Source organism: Vigna angularis, chromosome 5 (assembly GCF_016808095.1).
Source record: "Vigna angularis cultivar LongXiaoDou No.4 chromosome 5, ASM1680809v1, whole genome shotgun sequence".
In the NCBI taxonomy this organism is placed as follows: Eukaryota; Viridiplantae; Streptophyta; class Magnoliopsida; order Fabales; family Fabaceae; genus Vigna; species Vigna angularis.
Genome location: NC_068974.1, coordinates 33,204,961 through 33,222,105, shown reverse-complemented (window position 1 = coordinate 33,222,105; position 17,145 = coordinate 33,204,961). Strand labels below are relative to the sequence as shown.

At 34.4% G+C, this 17,145-nt stretch overlaps 1 protein-coding gene across 1 annotated transcript; it reads right to left on the bottom strand.

Moving 5' to 3' along the window:
* Positions 1-1,568: 1,568 nt before the first annotated feature.
* Positions 1,569-10,028, bottom strand: LOC108340660 (DNA ligase 1). Its single transcript, XM_017578176.2, has 17 exons — positions 9,120-10,028; positions 8,818-8,934; positions 7,833-7,934; positions 7,634-7,750; positions 7,032-7,262; positions 6,851-6,945; positions 6,626-6,713; positions 6,097-6,228; positions 4,234-4,346; positions 3,784-3,885; positions 3,642-3,703; positions 3,413-3,484; positions 3,256-3,329; positions 3,115-3,171; positions 2,312-2,389; positions 2,146-2,223; positions 1,569-2,040 (listed from the first exon to the last, which is right to left on the bottom strand). Exons 1-17 carry the CDS (start codon positions 9,885-9,887, stop codon positions 1,966-1,968), a joined length of 2,361 nt encoding a protein of 786 aa, XP_017433665.1. The 5' UTR covers positions 9,888-10,028; the 3' UTR covers positions 1,569-1,965.
* Between the last annotated feature and the right edge of the window lie 7,117 nt (positions 10,029-17,145).

The window sequence follows — 17,145 nt, the reverse complement described above, 5'->3', positions numbered from 1 at the left end:
GAGATAGTGTGGCCAACCACCAAGGGGGACGGCCATGAGCTCTGCGTGTAAGGTTTGGTGGACCCACAAATCAGAATCAGGATCTATTACTGGTGTGGTGTATGATTATATTAAGCTTTTTTAGACAAGTTATCATTATTCACTTCTAATCCTATTTCCTCTCTTTTTCTAACACTAATTCCCTTAACTAAAGCTAACCCTCCTTTGCTTCTGTCATATGTAAATCTACACCAGTATCAATCAATCTCAATCTCTATATCATTCCATAAGAGCGCGCCAAATATTTCTTCCTTTCAAAGAGGCACAATAGTAGTTCACTTTGACCAATTCTATGTATGAGGCTCCATGAAAGCATGGTAACCAAAGGGAAAATCATCCACTCTACAAATAAATGTTAAATCATTATGTACCTCAATTTTCAACAAAAGGTTGTTTCCAATCTATAATATCACCTTATAATTCAGGGTGTGCCATCTCTGTTCCAGTGGGATTATTTTAGAAATCCTTTTAGTTATCAAACTATGAATATTTGGGACGAATTTTGAAGATATAATGATCCAATAGAAGGATGTCAGCGTCAAATTCCATACTAAGTCTAGCCATGTTCTATAACAGTGTGAAGGTCAGGTCAAGGGAAATCACATGGACAGTCTTCTTCAAAGCAGACAGGTAGAATGCAGAGGCTGCAAGAATTTGGCTAAAAGTGTTGCGTACTTCACGTATTTTTCAAACGTAAACTTTATCCAGCACTTGTCACTGTTACTGTTCAAGAAGCTAATGTTTTGTGGCATTTTAACCAGGGATTATTTACTGTATATCTCTCTTCTTTTGCGCGGTTAGCGCCAGCTATAGAAAGTTAGTTTCTTAATCGAGAAATTAAAATAGAAACGACGTTGTTTTCATCCAGCTAGCTGTGTAATTAATTAAACTTTACATCAATATATCCTTGCCGGTGAGGGCAACAAGGAAGTCCTAGAAAACACGCTAAGCCTCTTCCGAACGGTGAACACAGGCAGCGCAAATGACGCGACTCGTGCCTTAAAAGACAAGAGAGGTTGAAGCTTCGGTCAACATTAGGCCGAATAAAGCCAAATTAGAACAATCTCAAAGACGGTTTTAACCAAATAAAGCCCAGGCCCATAGTTATACGTCGGGCCGACAAGTAACCCCGTCTATGTTCAAAGAACAAATGAAAATTCAAAGATTGAAGACATTTCCAGTCTGCATAGAAGAAAAGAAAATTCAAGGTTTAAACCAAATGCCGCAAGCTCTCCAAAGGAGGGTAAAAAAAAGACAAAGAAATGTAAGAAACGAAAGAGTTTGGACCAATGGCAGAACCTTAAACTGGGATCGAAGTGAAAAGGGTTTAGGGTCTTATTCCACAGAACACGGATGACTTGGAAGATGAACTCTTGTTCTAAACATTAGGCATATCTCACATCCTTCGAGCAATCACTGAACCCAGTCCTTTTCTCTAATAAACTCCACGACGGAAATAATATTTAATCTTATCTTCTGAGTCAGGTTCATGCAATTAGAATTAGATTTTTCAAAACAGTCATGTACAGTTAAAAAGAAAGTTCAATACAACAGTTTTACAGTTGAAAACGGAAAGATAAAGCTCCACAAGACGTGCCATGCTAAATCTTATGACACATGGACTAATATTGTGAACTGTTTCCGTCAATGCTAACCGCCTAAACTACAGCATCATGTTACAAGAACAAAACAGAATTGTAGACAGGAATTAACATGGTTTAAGCGCAAATGTCTACTTTTGGGGCCCTCCATGAGCTTCTTCTACGTTGTACATCGAATTTTCAAATAATGTTAAACGTGCAGTCATGCTCTCTGACCTAAGCTTAGGCAAAATTTCGCATATACACATCTTTCTCTCATGCGATCATCAGCCATATGCAACTTACATTTTATATTTCAGCAGGAAAAAGAGGAAAAATTTTCCGCTCAATAATCTTCTTCATCTTCGTCATCTTGTTTATTCGCTTGATTGTGTTTTTGAGCTTTATACAACTCAGCAATCTGCAAAGCAATCGAAACAAGACCAAAAATAATCAATTTGAGTTCCCATTACTATTTTTTCAATCTTCTATCATTGTTGGTCAGATAAAATAGATTGCACTTTACCTGCTCAGATGATGTGGCCTGTTCAGGAGCTTTGTCATGCCGGACTCGAACCAGCCTTGGAAATCGAAGAGAGATGCCCTTCAAAAAAAATAAATGCCAACCAAAAAAATTAAATACAGCTATTATCAATAATTAAACAATGTTACACATCAATTCATTCTATTACCTTGTTCGGATCTACTATGCCCGCTGCAGCACGGTGGACAGGGCTAATGGTCAGGTCTGCCGCTCTCACCTCCCACACCTGGATGAAATAAGGTAACATACAACTAATGCATAAAAAGATTGCTAGAAAGAGCATAATACGATTTTATTGGATAAAAATATACAATTAAAAATAAGGCACTGGAAAAATCGTTTCAACTCCAGTGGCATGATTTTTTTAGGGAACCAAAAAAGATGAAATTAGTGTAGATTGTTGGTGAGTGAAACCAGTTTGAAAAAAATGGAACATACTAACATTTTTCACTTACTTTCACTCGTCTTTCTATTTCTCTTCAACCAATCATCTTCAACTTTCTATTTTATTTCTTATATATTTCTACTTTCCTATTTTATTTTCATCAAACGTGTTTCGTTCTTCTCTACCAAATACAACATACGAGCTTTCACCGTTTATTTAAAACTAGAATTGCCATATGCCCATTATCCTTCCCACTATTATTAGTAATGCTTTGCCAACTGCGCTCATTATTCTAGAAAGTAATGTCAAGAACAAGGTTGCATATAATCCCTACTCGATCACATTGGGAGATCATTCAGCCACATTCGAGTGGCATCAAACTATGATAGTATTCCCAACAGTATGAATGTTCTTCCATGTATTCCATTGAAGTACTGGGAAATTTAAAACAAGGACACAGTAATACCAGTAAGAGATAAGATGACTCTATAATGATGGTAGGCTACAGCACAATTGGAAAAGACAATAATAGTGAAATCGCCAAGAAAAGTCAGGATAACTCTCACCTCACTGGCTTCAAACCAGACATCAGGATTGATTGTTTCCCCAAATCTATAGTATGACTGAAATCAAAGAGCGGTTTAAAGTAATTTCAAAAACATCAAGCATGACTAGAAAAGGGTAAGAGTGAAAGAAGAGGCTGGGACCTTCGGCTTGGAAATCACTTGAGAGCGAAGACTGGAAGAACGTTCTACAAGTACAGATTCAGAGAAACCCGTTCCTGCCCACCATAACAAGAAGATTAAGAGAAAGAATCTTAACGAATGAACTCGGCAGTGACTACAAAATTAAAATAATACTAACCAATCTTGCAAATAGTTTGAAATTCTTCATTATTGTTGTCATAGCAAGCAAGGAGGAAGGCACCATAAACTCCTACAAGACATGGCACTATTTCATTCAAACCTCTCTAAGCTAAGGGTTTACAATAGCAGTGTATCTAAATCCCAAAGACATAGCCTTCTTCATACACGCTGTTAAAAAAGACGAGTAACATAAGCCACATCACACTATAGAGTATACTCATGATCACCTGTACGTTTTCCACGCCCATGGAAAGCAGCAATAGGTACCAAGTCTACAGAGTCCCCTAAACTGTAAACTAGAACTGATGAGTAAACAGAAATTCATAATAAAGAATTAAGAAATATGAACGTCAGAACACACATCCTTACTTGTCCATATAATCTTTCTTCAGTTTTAGCCAGTTGAGTGATCGCTTGGCAGGTTCATATGTAGCGTCCTCATTTAGTGTCTTAATAATCAATCCCTCACAACTACGAATCAAGAGACACCGAATATTAATGACAAATTCTCATTCAAATTATAGTAAGAAAAACAAATTTTAAACATCTGATTGTTGAACAATAAATAATCAAGAGTCAGTTTGTTTTGCCAGTTTGTCCTGATAACTAAATAAAGCACATTCAGAAAAATCCTTGTCTAACGTATCATTAAAGTTCAAGCTGATTGAATGGAAAAACAAACAGACTAATTAGTCCAATCTTCGTATTCCTATCAAATACTAATAGTAAATCTCATTAGCATAAGTTGCAGAGTATCATACATTATGCTGAAATAATGCATTATTTTAAATTCAAAACTATCTAGAAGAAAACGTGCACCTAGCACCAACAGCTTGGTCAAGAAAATTCTGTATCTCCTCAACATCATTTGAAGTTAATGCTGTTGCAAACTGGAGAAAACCAGATTCTTCCTCAAAAGAGGCATAAAGATGCTGCAGAGAGAAAACAGATACCCATCAATAAGTTGCTCTTATTTGTATAGAAGGCCATGATTTATTGAATAAATTCAATGAGTAAATAACATTAAATTAACATTGTGAAAGAAATCAATTAGTTTCCCTACCTGTTAGGACTTAATCAAGAGAACCCAACCTAAAAGACTAGTCCATTAGGTGGAAGAGTCTCAATGCTCAAGTATTGTTAAAATTATGATTGTTACTGTATTGTACAGTTTTCATAAAGCTGTAATTTGGGTGTCCTAGCCTAAGGGTTTACTGTTATAGAATATATATATATAAGCAACTGGCTGATTTTTATTACAACCAATTTGACGTCAAAATTAGTGCCCTGTTGTCGGACCACCAGTATCAGTTGTCTACTACCACAGTCCAAAACCGTATTTCCTAGCTAAGTTAGGGTTAGGTGTGTCTTGAAGAGCATGACCCACCGCAACCTTGGTGATGACATGAACAAAAGCTTTGTGACAGGCTGCCTTGCTCCAATCTCTAATTGTCCTTTATCAGGCATCTGAGTTAATGTGCCACCTTCTTGATGTGGAATTACATGTCGTTCGTCTTGTCGACATCTTCTAGGTGCACATTTCTTGTTACCAAGTTTTCCAATGAGTACCAAGAGCATTTGAGACTTAAATTTGAAAAATTGAACCATCAAGGTCAATCTTCTAAGGGGCCAAGGGTTGTATTTCTCAATCTGTGGAGGGTTAACCTTCGTAAGTAATAGTTGACTTATGAGTTTAATCCATATCCTATTTATAACTTTTCAATTTATCATTGTCTCCATCATGTTCTTTTGTTGCTTCTTTGTCTGTACCATGATTCCTAAAACTACTAATGAAACACTTCATCTTGAATGGCAATAAGCCATGATTGATGAAGCACATCTATGATTGATGAAGTGCACATTCTCCCAAGCAATGGCACATGGAAGTTTGTTCCTATTCCATCTAGAAAGAAGATTGTGGTTGGGTTTATGTTGTTAAAGTTGGACTTAGTGATGAAGTTGAGCACCTCAAAGCTTGGTGGTCAAAGGATATACACAAGTTTATATGCACTAGAATACTTGCTAGGCCTTTCTTTTGCAATGGTTGTTATTTGCCATCGGCCACTTCATTAGCTTGACATTAAAAATGTTTTCCTTTCATTGTTTATTGATGAAATTTACATGGAACAACCTATTGGGTTTGTTAAATCAAAATTTGATTGTGGACTAAGGTGAAACTTTTTCATATCTATAAAGATAATGGAGGTACATTTATCTCATTATTACAAGACCTAATATTTGTCAAAGTTATTTGACAATTCATGCAAAATCCTCACATTACTCACTTAAAGCTTGAGGTTCTCCCAACTAATGGACTTGGTTTTTTAGGTTGAGCTCTCCTCCTGTGCTAAGTCGTAACAATTGGTGCAAACAAAAATACTAATTGATGATTGATGTCAGTCCTTAAAAGGGGTGAAAATGTTAGGAGTCCCACAATGAGTAGGGTGAACTACTTAATATGATACTTACCATTGAGGTTCTTCTACCTAATAGACTAGTTTTTAATGTTGGACTCTCCTCTTGCCCTTGAGTCCTAACACTACCAAACTAAAAAATGTATCTCAAAAGCTGGATCAGCTTTTAGGTTTACAACTGTCAGCCTTCTCTATCCAAGGACTAAGCTACATAATAAAGAAATAAAAAACATGAAACTATTGACAGAGCAAAGATAAAAGTAGGTACCTCTCTGCGGACTCTAAGGTTTTCCTGAAGAAGTTCTTGGCCATTTAGATACAACAAATCAAAAGCAAATACACAAACATTAACCTTTATATCTTCAATTTCTACTTTCTTGCGAGCTCGAGTACTGAGGGTCTGTCAAAAACAAACATGTTCTTGAAAGAGTCAAAGAGAATTTAAATGTGAAGCCCTTGATAACATGTCATATATAAGTGCAGGTCATAAATGTAAATGCAATTTTCCATTATAAGGGATATAGATGAGCAGATAGCTAACTGTGATACATGTCCTATCTATTCTATACTAGAGAACTTTCTATGTATCAGTTAAAAAAACATTATTTTCTTCTTTCAAGTCATGTCTAATTCAAATCCCAGAACAAAAATATCAGAAACCGAAAACTTGTGTCACCAAGATAGGAAAGACAACACAGGCATAACATACCAAAGGACCTAATATTGATTAACTGCCGGTATAAAAAGGTTTCTGATAATGTACTAACATCCAAAAAGAAAAACAGCATTACAATTACCTGGAAAGAAAGAAGTTTTTGTGTTGCACGGTCATATGCAACAATTTCACAATCAAGAATAAATGAAGATACACTTGTTTTCTTCAACCTGTTCACTGACAGAAAATGGTCATTACAAGTGATTGTTTACTAAATGCAACTTCCTCTTGTTAGGAAGTGTGCTACCCAAAAAGGCTGAACCAGACCTCAAATATATCATTCCCAATAAAGCTTTTTTTTTTTTACCTTGAAACTGCAGCAGCAACATCAGGAAACTTCTCGGTGTTCCGTTCTGCTTGTCTACTGTAAATCTCAACTGAACCATTCTCCAAGTAATGTATCTGTTTCAATGCAGATAATGTTATTGCACATAATTAATATTACAAGAGTTATGTTTCGGATGGAAGACTTGACCATGAAGTATCACCTGGGCACGCTCTCCATCGTATTTGTATTCACAGGTAAATTCCACATCCTGGAATTTGTTCAGAACTTCAGTTACACTTTTTGCTGCCTTTGATAGCATAGGTCTAATTGGAACACCTGGAGTAAATTTACAAGTCTTTGGAAGCTTCCATAGACCCTCCGTAAGCAGTGCAGATATTATTTTGTCATAGTCAGGAAGAACAGAATAGACTTGTTTAACAATATCCGAAGCCTGATGCAAAATGAAACCAGAAATAAATATATATTTATACATATATGATATATATATATATATATATATATATATATATATATATATATATATATATATATATATATAATAGGAAATGAAATATAATGAATCTCTGCCCAATGTTTCCTAAAATGCAGAATAGGGAAAAGGTGGGTGGTATCTTCATCAGAAATCACTGATACCAACTACAGCAGCAGTAGCACCCTACCCCAAAAAATTTAGTTCAGAACCACTTAAAATGTTTAAAACCCAAAGGCGAATATTGCTATTCAACATGAACTCACAAGACTAGGCCATGTAAACCAATTCACTCTTATACCATATTTCCCAGTTCAATAACATTAGCTTACCTTTTCAAAAGGAGACTGAATTTCAGGAGGCGGTTTAGAGTGTTCTTCAGTGTATACCGCAGCTTGGCCTAGTGCAGCCAATAGAGTTTGCTCTGCATAACCAATTCGCAACTTCGTCTAGAAAACAAGAACAAGATGCAATTAACATGAATAAGTAAGCCCACACCAGCAAGCTTCAATGAAGAATTAAAATTTCAACCTGAAGCAAACGAATTAGATATTGAGGTTCACAGTCAGTTGCAGCAACAAGAAGTGCCTTGATATGATTCTTTTTTTTCTCTTGACTGTCTTTTCCAGATTCCTGTACACATTTAGAAATAAAGAAAAAGTATCAGCATTATTTAGAAAAATTCAGTTATACACAAATATGTATTCAATTCAAATCCCAACAACAAATTCCTCCTTTCTTCCCTTGCAGGACATACACCCAGCCATAGTAACTTCTAACATGCTCACCAAACAGATTTCGAGAAATTTAAAGATGAAAAGAAACGTATAACATAGCTTTCAATAAGCCATGGCTTCAACAAAAGACACAAACGAACCTCCATCCCAGGCACATTAAACTCCAACAAACTTCTAACCATAATAGAGTATCAAAAAAATGAGCTGAAAATGACTGATGTGCTCTATGCACAACTTATGATAGAGAGACCAATTACGCTCTCCAAGTCTTCAATACCAGTTTACTCAGAATTTACTTTTGCAAATTCTCTACTCTCTTTTTACCATTCATGCTGTTATACCGCATGTGAATGCACTAAAACGAGGTTATCCTAAAGCAAAGGGCCATGGCCACGTTGTGCTTAGTTTCCTCAATCACTCCACGTTGTAATAATAATTTCAAATTGATCCATGCATGGGTAGAACTTATAGATGCAGCTCGTCGACAAAAGACTAGGCACTGCTATTTAGAAAGTAAATAACCCTCCTTTTTTAAACCCTGCAATAAACTCATTTACTTGTTTGAAATAAACCCAACAGAAACATATTAGACTGTGTAATTGCCTGCAAGGGAGATTGTTGTTGACTGGGGGATCATGTGCGATTTCAATAAACCTCAATTTTAACGTAATTTGTTTATATTTAAAAACAATAAACCACAGGCTTGAGGAAAAGGTTGAGATGTAATGTGAATAAGCGGACAACAAAATGCACAATATTCAAAATCAATGCTAACATACCTTAGCAATAAGGCGAAAAGTGTTGAAAACCTTCCTGATGGTTAATGCTTCAGGCTTCCACATCATAGGTTGAGATGAACGGCTCTCTTTGGCAACCAAGCCCAAATCACCTTTTTTCTGTCAATAATAAAATACCCTTCGGTCAAAATCGTCTTAGCAGCAAGAATGGAAGAAAAACTCAGTCACCCGATACCAATTCTTAGCAAACCAAAAGAACTGAAACCGCCTCTTAACAATGATCTTCCACGGTCAAATCCAACTAAACAAAGAAAGAACAAAAGGACACATCTAAATTCAGTCACCTGATACTGAGTCTTAATCCAATTCTCGTTCCTTCCATAAGCCTCCGCGAGCGCCTTGGAAATGATCGACTCGCCGATTCCCAATTCCAACCCTTCATGAGCAGGCGCAATCCGGTTTGCGGAGAGGTAAACGACGGGAACAAGATCCTCCGGCGTGGCCAGCATCACAGTCCGCAGCACATTGCAAACAATGTCAGTGATAACTATTCTTCCACTTTCCTGAGAAATCATATCGAATGCCAAGGCGAGAAAGAGAAACGGCACGGGCTCTCCCTTCTCCCATGCAATCATCGAAGCGGGATCGAAACTGGAAGGCTTCTGCTTCAGCTGCGCAACTTGCTTCTTCAGCTCCTCCGTCTTCCCCTTCGAAGAAGACGTTGACAGTTGGCGTACCTTCCGCGGTTCCGGCTTAACAGCTTCTGGTTTAGCAACTTCTTCCTGTTTAACTGCTTGCTCCGGTTCAACGGTTATGGGCGGAGAAGGCAGTTTGGGAGATTTGGGGTTGCTAGGGTTTTGTGAGGAAGTGGAGAGTGGAGATTTTCTTTTCTTGGGAGGTGATGAAAGCTTGGATGTTTTGGATTTGGAATTCTTCTTAGCGGCGGCCATGAGAGCGTCGAAGGCGGATGGTGGCTTAGACATGACGCGGAGAGGGACAGAGAAGAGAGAAAGAGGGAAAGAGACGAGAGAAGGAACCCTAACAGTTCGAGAGAAACAGAAAGAAAGACGAAAAGAAGAACCAAAAGATGATCGAAAATGCAATGCGAGCATGAATGAATGAACCGAGTGAGTGATTTGAAAGGGCAAACAGAGCGTGAGTGACTGAGTTTGTTAGAGAAGCGGGAGGTCCGCCAGAGACTATAGAAGTGGCGGGAACAACAGCGCTTGCTTGCACTTACACACAATAAAAATTAATTTCTGCAACTAGATTAAATTGTGTACATATTTTATATTTTTATTGAAAGGGATCAAACAATTAAGTGAATTTAAGTTTTGATTATGTTCCAACTAGTTACTTTGGATAAGGTTAAAATATCATAATTGATTATTGAAATAATATAATTTAGTGTAATTGTATGTCATTAACATGTTACATTAATATATAATTATTAATAACATCGATAAGGATTCTATAAATCTGGATTTGGTTTTAATTCTGGAAGAGTACCTTCCTTTTTTTAGCCTGATTGCTTGTAATATTATTGGCAAAAGTTTACTCTTTAATTGTTAGAGTTTAAGAGTACTTATATGAATTTGTATAAATTCAAAATCATCATAATGAAAATCTTTTTAAATTAAGATTGTTTAGAATAAGACTTAGGATTTTTTAAATCGAATCAGAGATAAATTCTTATGTGATTATTGTTTCCTTTCATTACTCATTCTTTATATCTATAAATGATTGAAAAAATCCATTAAAATAATTCTCTATATTATTTTTTAAACAAATGTATTAAAATCTTTTTAATCCAATTCATCCTCTTTTAGTTTAGATTTATTGGTGTGAACAAATTTAACATTTTTAGTTTTATTTTATAATTAAAAATATTAGATTAAATTAAAATATTCAAATATTAAAAATAACTTATCCTTTTTCTTTTATTAATAGGTGTCTCCAATTTTGTTCAAACCTTCTCGATTTCCAATCACTGTTGCATAATCAATGGATTGGTTTGGTTTATTATCTTTCACCTTAGATCTTCAAATTACCAGTAACCCTTGCAGTAGTTCTCATGGGATTTACCACATTAAGATTTAAGAGTTAGTTTAATAAATTAAAAAACTTCTCATCCACTCTTTATTAAATTCTTTTTTCTATTAAGCTTTAAAATTTTTCTAATTAAGTTTTTATGACCATGTTCTTTCGTTAATTACGTAATATAATAATATATAGTTATAAAATTATGAAATATCAAATTGTAAACAAAATACCAAATTAAAAAATTATAAGACTATAAAACTACAAAATCATGAAAATTTGAAATTAAGGAAACTAATAAACACTCTGAATGTTTTAAATTTTATGAGAGACTCTAAACTTAATTAGGCTTAAAATTTATTTGTAACTTATTGTTGGTTGTTCTTATAGCTTGTATTAATAATAGTTTAAGTGAAATTAAATTGTCGCTTTTTTAAGGGAAATTTCAGGGTTTATGTACATTCTAATAATTTTATTTTTCTTTATTGTATATCTGTGTGTGAATGAGCAGGGTTTCTATTTGCAGTAACTTCCTTTTTTTTATTTGCTGGTATTTTGTTTTCTATTTACACCTTCCACTTTGCTCTATTTTTTTGTACAAAAAGTAACCTTGTATAGGAGTCCACTTTTGAAGAATTACAATATTTCAGAAATTATTATTTTTTTAAATAAAAAATCACTTTTGCTGTATTTTTCTTTTTACATATATAAAATTTTCATCTTTATAAGACAACAAAGATTAACTAGTTTTTATTATTAATTGTCAAAACTATTTTATTTATACTGATAACATGATAATATAACCTTGCATATTAAGAAGATGAAGTCAATCACTTCATCAAAAGAGAATAATATTATTAGTATAAATGTGAAAAAAAAAATGAGTGAAGACTTGGAGAAAAATTTTAAATTTCAAAATTCAAATAAAATAATCAACAATAAGTTATCTCATTAATCCTAAATTGAGAGCATGGTTGTCATGTTTGGTGATTTTTGTTTTCTCATTTCATGTGTCATGCAAATTTTTTTATCTTACAACAGTGGATTTGAAAAAGGCTTATGCTATAGTTTGGATGAAGTCATTTAAAAGGATAATTTATTTATTTGAAAATTTTAACTTTTTTACTTTAAAATTATTTGTTTAGGTAAAATAATGATAATGAAATTAAAATTTATGAAATTTTTTAAGATATTCAAATAAATTTTAAATACTTTAAAAAAATATATAATATTTTTGAAATTTTAATATTTTTAATTCATTTTCGCTTCACTTATGAAGTTTGAGTCTTTGTCAACATTCAATTTTGTCTGGGTATTTTTAATAAAATAAAAAAAGAACGGCTTAGTTTCTCACACCAAGATGGGGTGAATTGGTGATGTGTAAAAATATAAGCTTTCAAAATCTTTTTCGCAAAATAGGATGTCTTTACGCTTTTCTTGAACTACAAGTAAAATGGTATGTAATGCAGTAGTTCACTTAATCGAATGCAATGACAGACTAATCGATTATATGTAGAGATAGGGAAGAAAGAATTCAAACACTGATTTAGCCAAGCCTACATCCATTGTTCTTCCAATCAACCTGAGTTGGAAGCCAATGTACTATAATGATCTAGGTTTTTACATCAAGGTTTTTACAGCGACCTCACATCAAAATGTAAAACATCTCCCTAACCCACTAATCTAAATATAGGTAGTAAATAATACAGACACGCAGCAAGAACACCCTCTTCTGCTGTCAAATCCTTTGAGTCACCCTCAAAGTCAAGAATACAGTTCTTCTTCCTGTAATCACAACAGGGAACACCAGCCAATCTTCACGATTGCAGATTTCCTGATCAAGCATTGTACACCTCTTTGTGCATATAGATCAGACGTCCAAATCCAGTAAACCTTGCTTCGCAAGAAACCTTCAAGTCTTTGATCACTACGATCAATCTTTGGTTCTTGGAGCTTTTCTTTCCTCTATAAGATCACACAGCGTTTTTTTGAAAGATATGAAAGTGTTAATTTCCAAAAGTTCTTACAGAATTCAAATCAGCATCAATTTATAGTATTACACACATCAGACACATTTTAATCGATTTAGCTCTTAACGTAGTCGAATACATTTGATAGCTATAACATAATAATAGCAGCCAAATGCATTAATTGAACATACATTTAATACAATCGATTTGTCATAAATGTTTGGTCAACATATTTAAAAATATGACTGTTGTTACAGTTATGTCAAACATTTAACCAATTTTCAAATTAACAACAAACTTAGTTGAATACACGTTGCAAGCAATTGATTAAGTGAAAACACTTAGCACATTTTTGAAAACTTTTCTTCTCAAAATATCTCACAGCACACTTGAAAAGTATTTGTGCAAACTCACGAGTTTTAATCGATTTGAACCATAATGTAATCGACTTAAAACTGTTGTTTTGCCACACTTTAAAATTCAACCCAAGTGCTTGTGGATTTTCATTTCCGAAAACTTATGTTATGCATCCACAAATAAAAACACATATTAATCACACTGGTATGCAGTAATCAACACAATAATATTCACATAATATGCTTTAACAGATATAACATAGTAATCAAAAGCATATGACATGTATAACACAGTACATACATGTGTTATTATTAATTATGTGTTGTCATCATCAAAAACACAGTTATCACTGAGATTGTGAGTTCAGCTAAACCTGTGATCCCCCTATCAACAATCTCAACAATCTCCCCCTTTTTTTATCATGCACAACCATGATTAATAAAATCATGTTGTACAAGCACAATCACAGATTATCCACAATATTCCAATCAAATTCTCCCTCTTTGGGCATTATCAAAAAAGGTATACAGAGTAATTGAAACACAAATAACCAAACATATAGATATGCATCAGTTAAGATATAAAAAATAACTTGATGTTCCCCCTATCAATGATATTCACATGACAGTAATATTTTCTCCCCCTTAAAGGAAACATGTGAACTTATCAGCAATATGCAATGTTCCCTCTGTCATTATGCATGTTTCAATCTCAAATCACAGATGAACAATGAAGTACAATTAGAGTATATATTAGAGCATATAAAAGCATATTCAAGCATTGTAGCAGAGCAAATATACAATAGTAATATCATAGCATAATTGATACAATTTCAATCACCAAAACAATTTAAAACACTTAATATCTCATAAACTTATTCACAACGGATAAACACAGAGATATTAGATGCATAAACAAACAACAAATAGTAAATCAAGGTTAGAAGATATCAGATAATAACGGTTTGGAATCTTCAAACCCAATTACGAAATACAGTCAATTAGATTTCTATCATAATCAATTTCTTTGCTGCAGAGTCTTGTATATTTTCCATTCTAGCTCAGCCAGCAAACATTGTTCCTGCATAACCTTGTAGGCTTAACTAGATCAAGTAATTTAGTAACAGTGCAGTACAGTAATCGATAGAGATAATGTATGAGTATGCAATGATGTAAATGTAACAGTGAAATATATCAAGTTGCATACACACACAATGTAATCTGTTTCCAATCTGATTAATTTATTATTAGCAACAAGTCATTCACATACAAATTGAAAAACAAAAATTCTGATTTCATTCATGATTAAACAATGATTACAATCAGATATAAACCAAAAAGAAACTATGGCATTTAATGCCAATCACTACAAACAAAACATGAGAACCACAAACAACTATTAAGATAAAACATAGACTTCATACAAAGACATCAACACCCTAGTCTGAGTTAGACATATCCATAGAGTCTTCAATACTCAAAACCACCAGAAAAATTATTTACTCTCTGTTGGTGAACATTGTCTATCTTCCCCTCAAGCGTTGTAACACTTTCATTTATATGTCTGAATTGCTCAACAACGAATCACTCAAAGTTTGTTTCTGGAAAGAAATTTGTGCGTTCTTCATTCAGTGCAAGTGTGCTTCCAGAGCTATGAACTGAATCTTCTTCACCTTTGAAGCACCATCCCTTCACAGTCTTCACCAGTCCAATAGATGCCAGAGTGTTTCTATTAATCATATTTGTGCAATTGCAAGAGCATTTATTTTCCCCATTAACGTCCACGCCTTGAAGAGTTAAGATTTTGCTTATGAACACAACATATGGCAAATATTGTGATTGATTAAGTCCAGCTTCTATCATGTGGTCTTTCAACACTTCCACCCAGTTGGTGGGGACATCATTTTTAATGGCATATAGCAGAAATACATCTTCAGTCATCATTATGTCTTGCAATAACCTTCCCGGCAGTATTACCCATGCAAGAAGGTGTGTTGTTATCTTTTCTTCTTTATTTAGTCCTTCATGCACATATATTCTTTCAATTGTATATCTACTCGGGAACCTTAGCCAATTCCTGTAGACATCTCTCTTTTTCAACCATCGGTTTGTTTCAGAATTCGGTAAATGTGAGAATAAACCTTCAGCTTTCAATCCGGCTACTTGCAGCCAGACATTGTTGTCAATGTAGATATTGACCCCCTTTACTCTAGACTGAATATCTCCATTTACATTTTTCAAATTATTATAAAACACTCTCACAAAGTCAGGATACCAGTCACCCTTCATCTGTACCAGTGTGGAGAGTCCCTGAGTTTCGAACCATTCTGGGAAATGGAAGCCCTCTTTTTCAAATAACTCGAGGTTCATAAATTTATGAGGAACAATAATCTTGATCCTTTTCTCTCTCATAAAATTTTCTATGTGCACAAGATAGTTATCACAATTCCTTTCAACAATATTTATTTCAGTTTTAACATTTTTTGTAGATTGTAAAACATTTTCTAAGTCATTTTCTAGCTTTTAATTATCATTTACAAGGTTATTATAATCTTTCCTTTCAGAAGATAATCGATTTACCTTGTATTGTAATCGCATGGCCTCTGCATGTATCTCTTGAAATGCATCCAGTAGCAAGTCGTACTTGACTTTGATTGGTTCATTCTCGAAATCACAATCACTGTCATCATCAGAGTGTGCAGAGCCTGCCATGAAACATTAATTTGATTCCTCTTCAACGCTGCAATCATCATCGCTTGAAGAATCACCATCACTATTTTCCCAGGCTATATATGCTTTTCTTTGCTTGCTTTTCTTATCTTGAGAGTACTTGGTGGTTGCTTTTTGTTTATTCTTCAAGTCTGGACAGTCAGGCTTTATGTGGCCATCCTTCCCGCATTCATAGCATTGCACAGTGTTGTTTCTTGAACTCTTCTTTCCTCCTCTTGAAAAACCTACATTGTCAGTTGCAAAATTTCTATTCTTCATGAATCAATTAAATTTTCTCACCATCATATTCATGATTTCCTTTTCTGATACTTTTGCATCTGATTCAGCTTCAAGTTTAGCTTTCTTGGAGGATTTGTTGCTTGTGGCTTTGATAGCAATTGATTTCTTTTCTTCAATTTCTTCTTCTCTCTCAGCCTTCCGAGTTCTAATTCATGCACCCTAAGCTTGCCAAAAAGGGTTGCCATATTCATGTTAGTTAAATCTCTAGATTCTGATATAGTAGTTACCTTTGGCTGCCAACTTTTGTTAAGACTCTTTAGGATTTTGATGTTGATCTCTTCCTTGTCAAACACTTTGCCGAGAGCCATCAAGTGATTTACAATATGAGTGAATCTTTTCTGTACCTCATAGATGGTCTCACTAGCCTTCATCGTGAACAACTCATATTCTTGCACAAGAGAGTTCTTTCTAGCATGTTTTACCTCGTCAGTACCTTCACATGTTACTTCAAGAACTTCCCACATTTCTTTGGCAGTCTTGCATTGGGAAATCCTGAAAAACTCATCCATAGTTAGTGCAGAAGCAATTACATTTCTAGCTTTAACATCGTACTGTGCTCTTTGGTTCTCATCACTCAGAAAATTTTTTCAAAACAGTTTTTCCATTGATAATTTGAGTGGGTTCATATGGATCGTTGAGTGTAGCATCCCATACTCCTTTATCCATGAATTCAAGAAAAATTTGCATCCTGATTTTCCAAAAAGCATAATTCTCACCAGCAAATAAATGTGGTATATTTGTTGATGCACCTTCACCAAAAGTTTGAGAAGTAAAAACCATTTTTCAGGATCAAATCGATTAAACAAAAATAGTAATCGATTTGTATTTCAAATATTTTATGAAAACCAGCTCTGGTGTCAATTGTTAAAAAAATAACGACTTAGTTTCTCACATTAAGAGGGGGGGTGAATTGGTGATGCGTAAAAATATAAGATTTCAAAATCTTTTTCGCAAAATAGGATGTCTTTACGCTTTTCTTGAACCGCAAGTAAAAT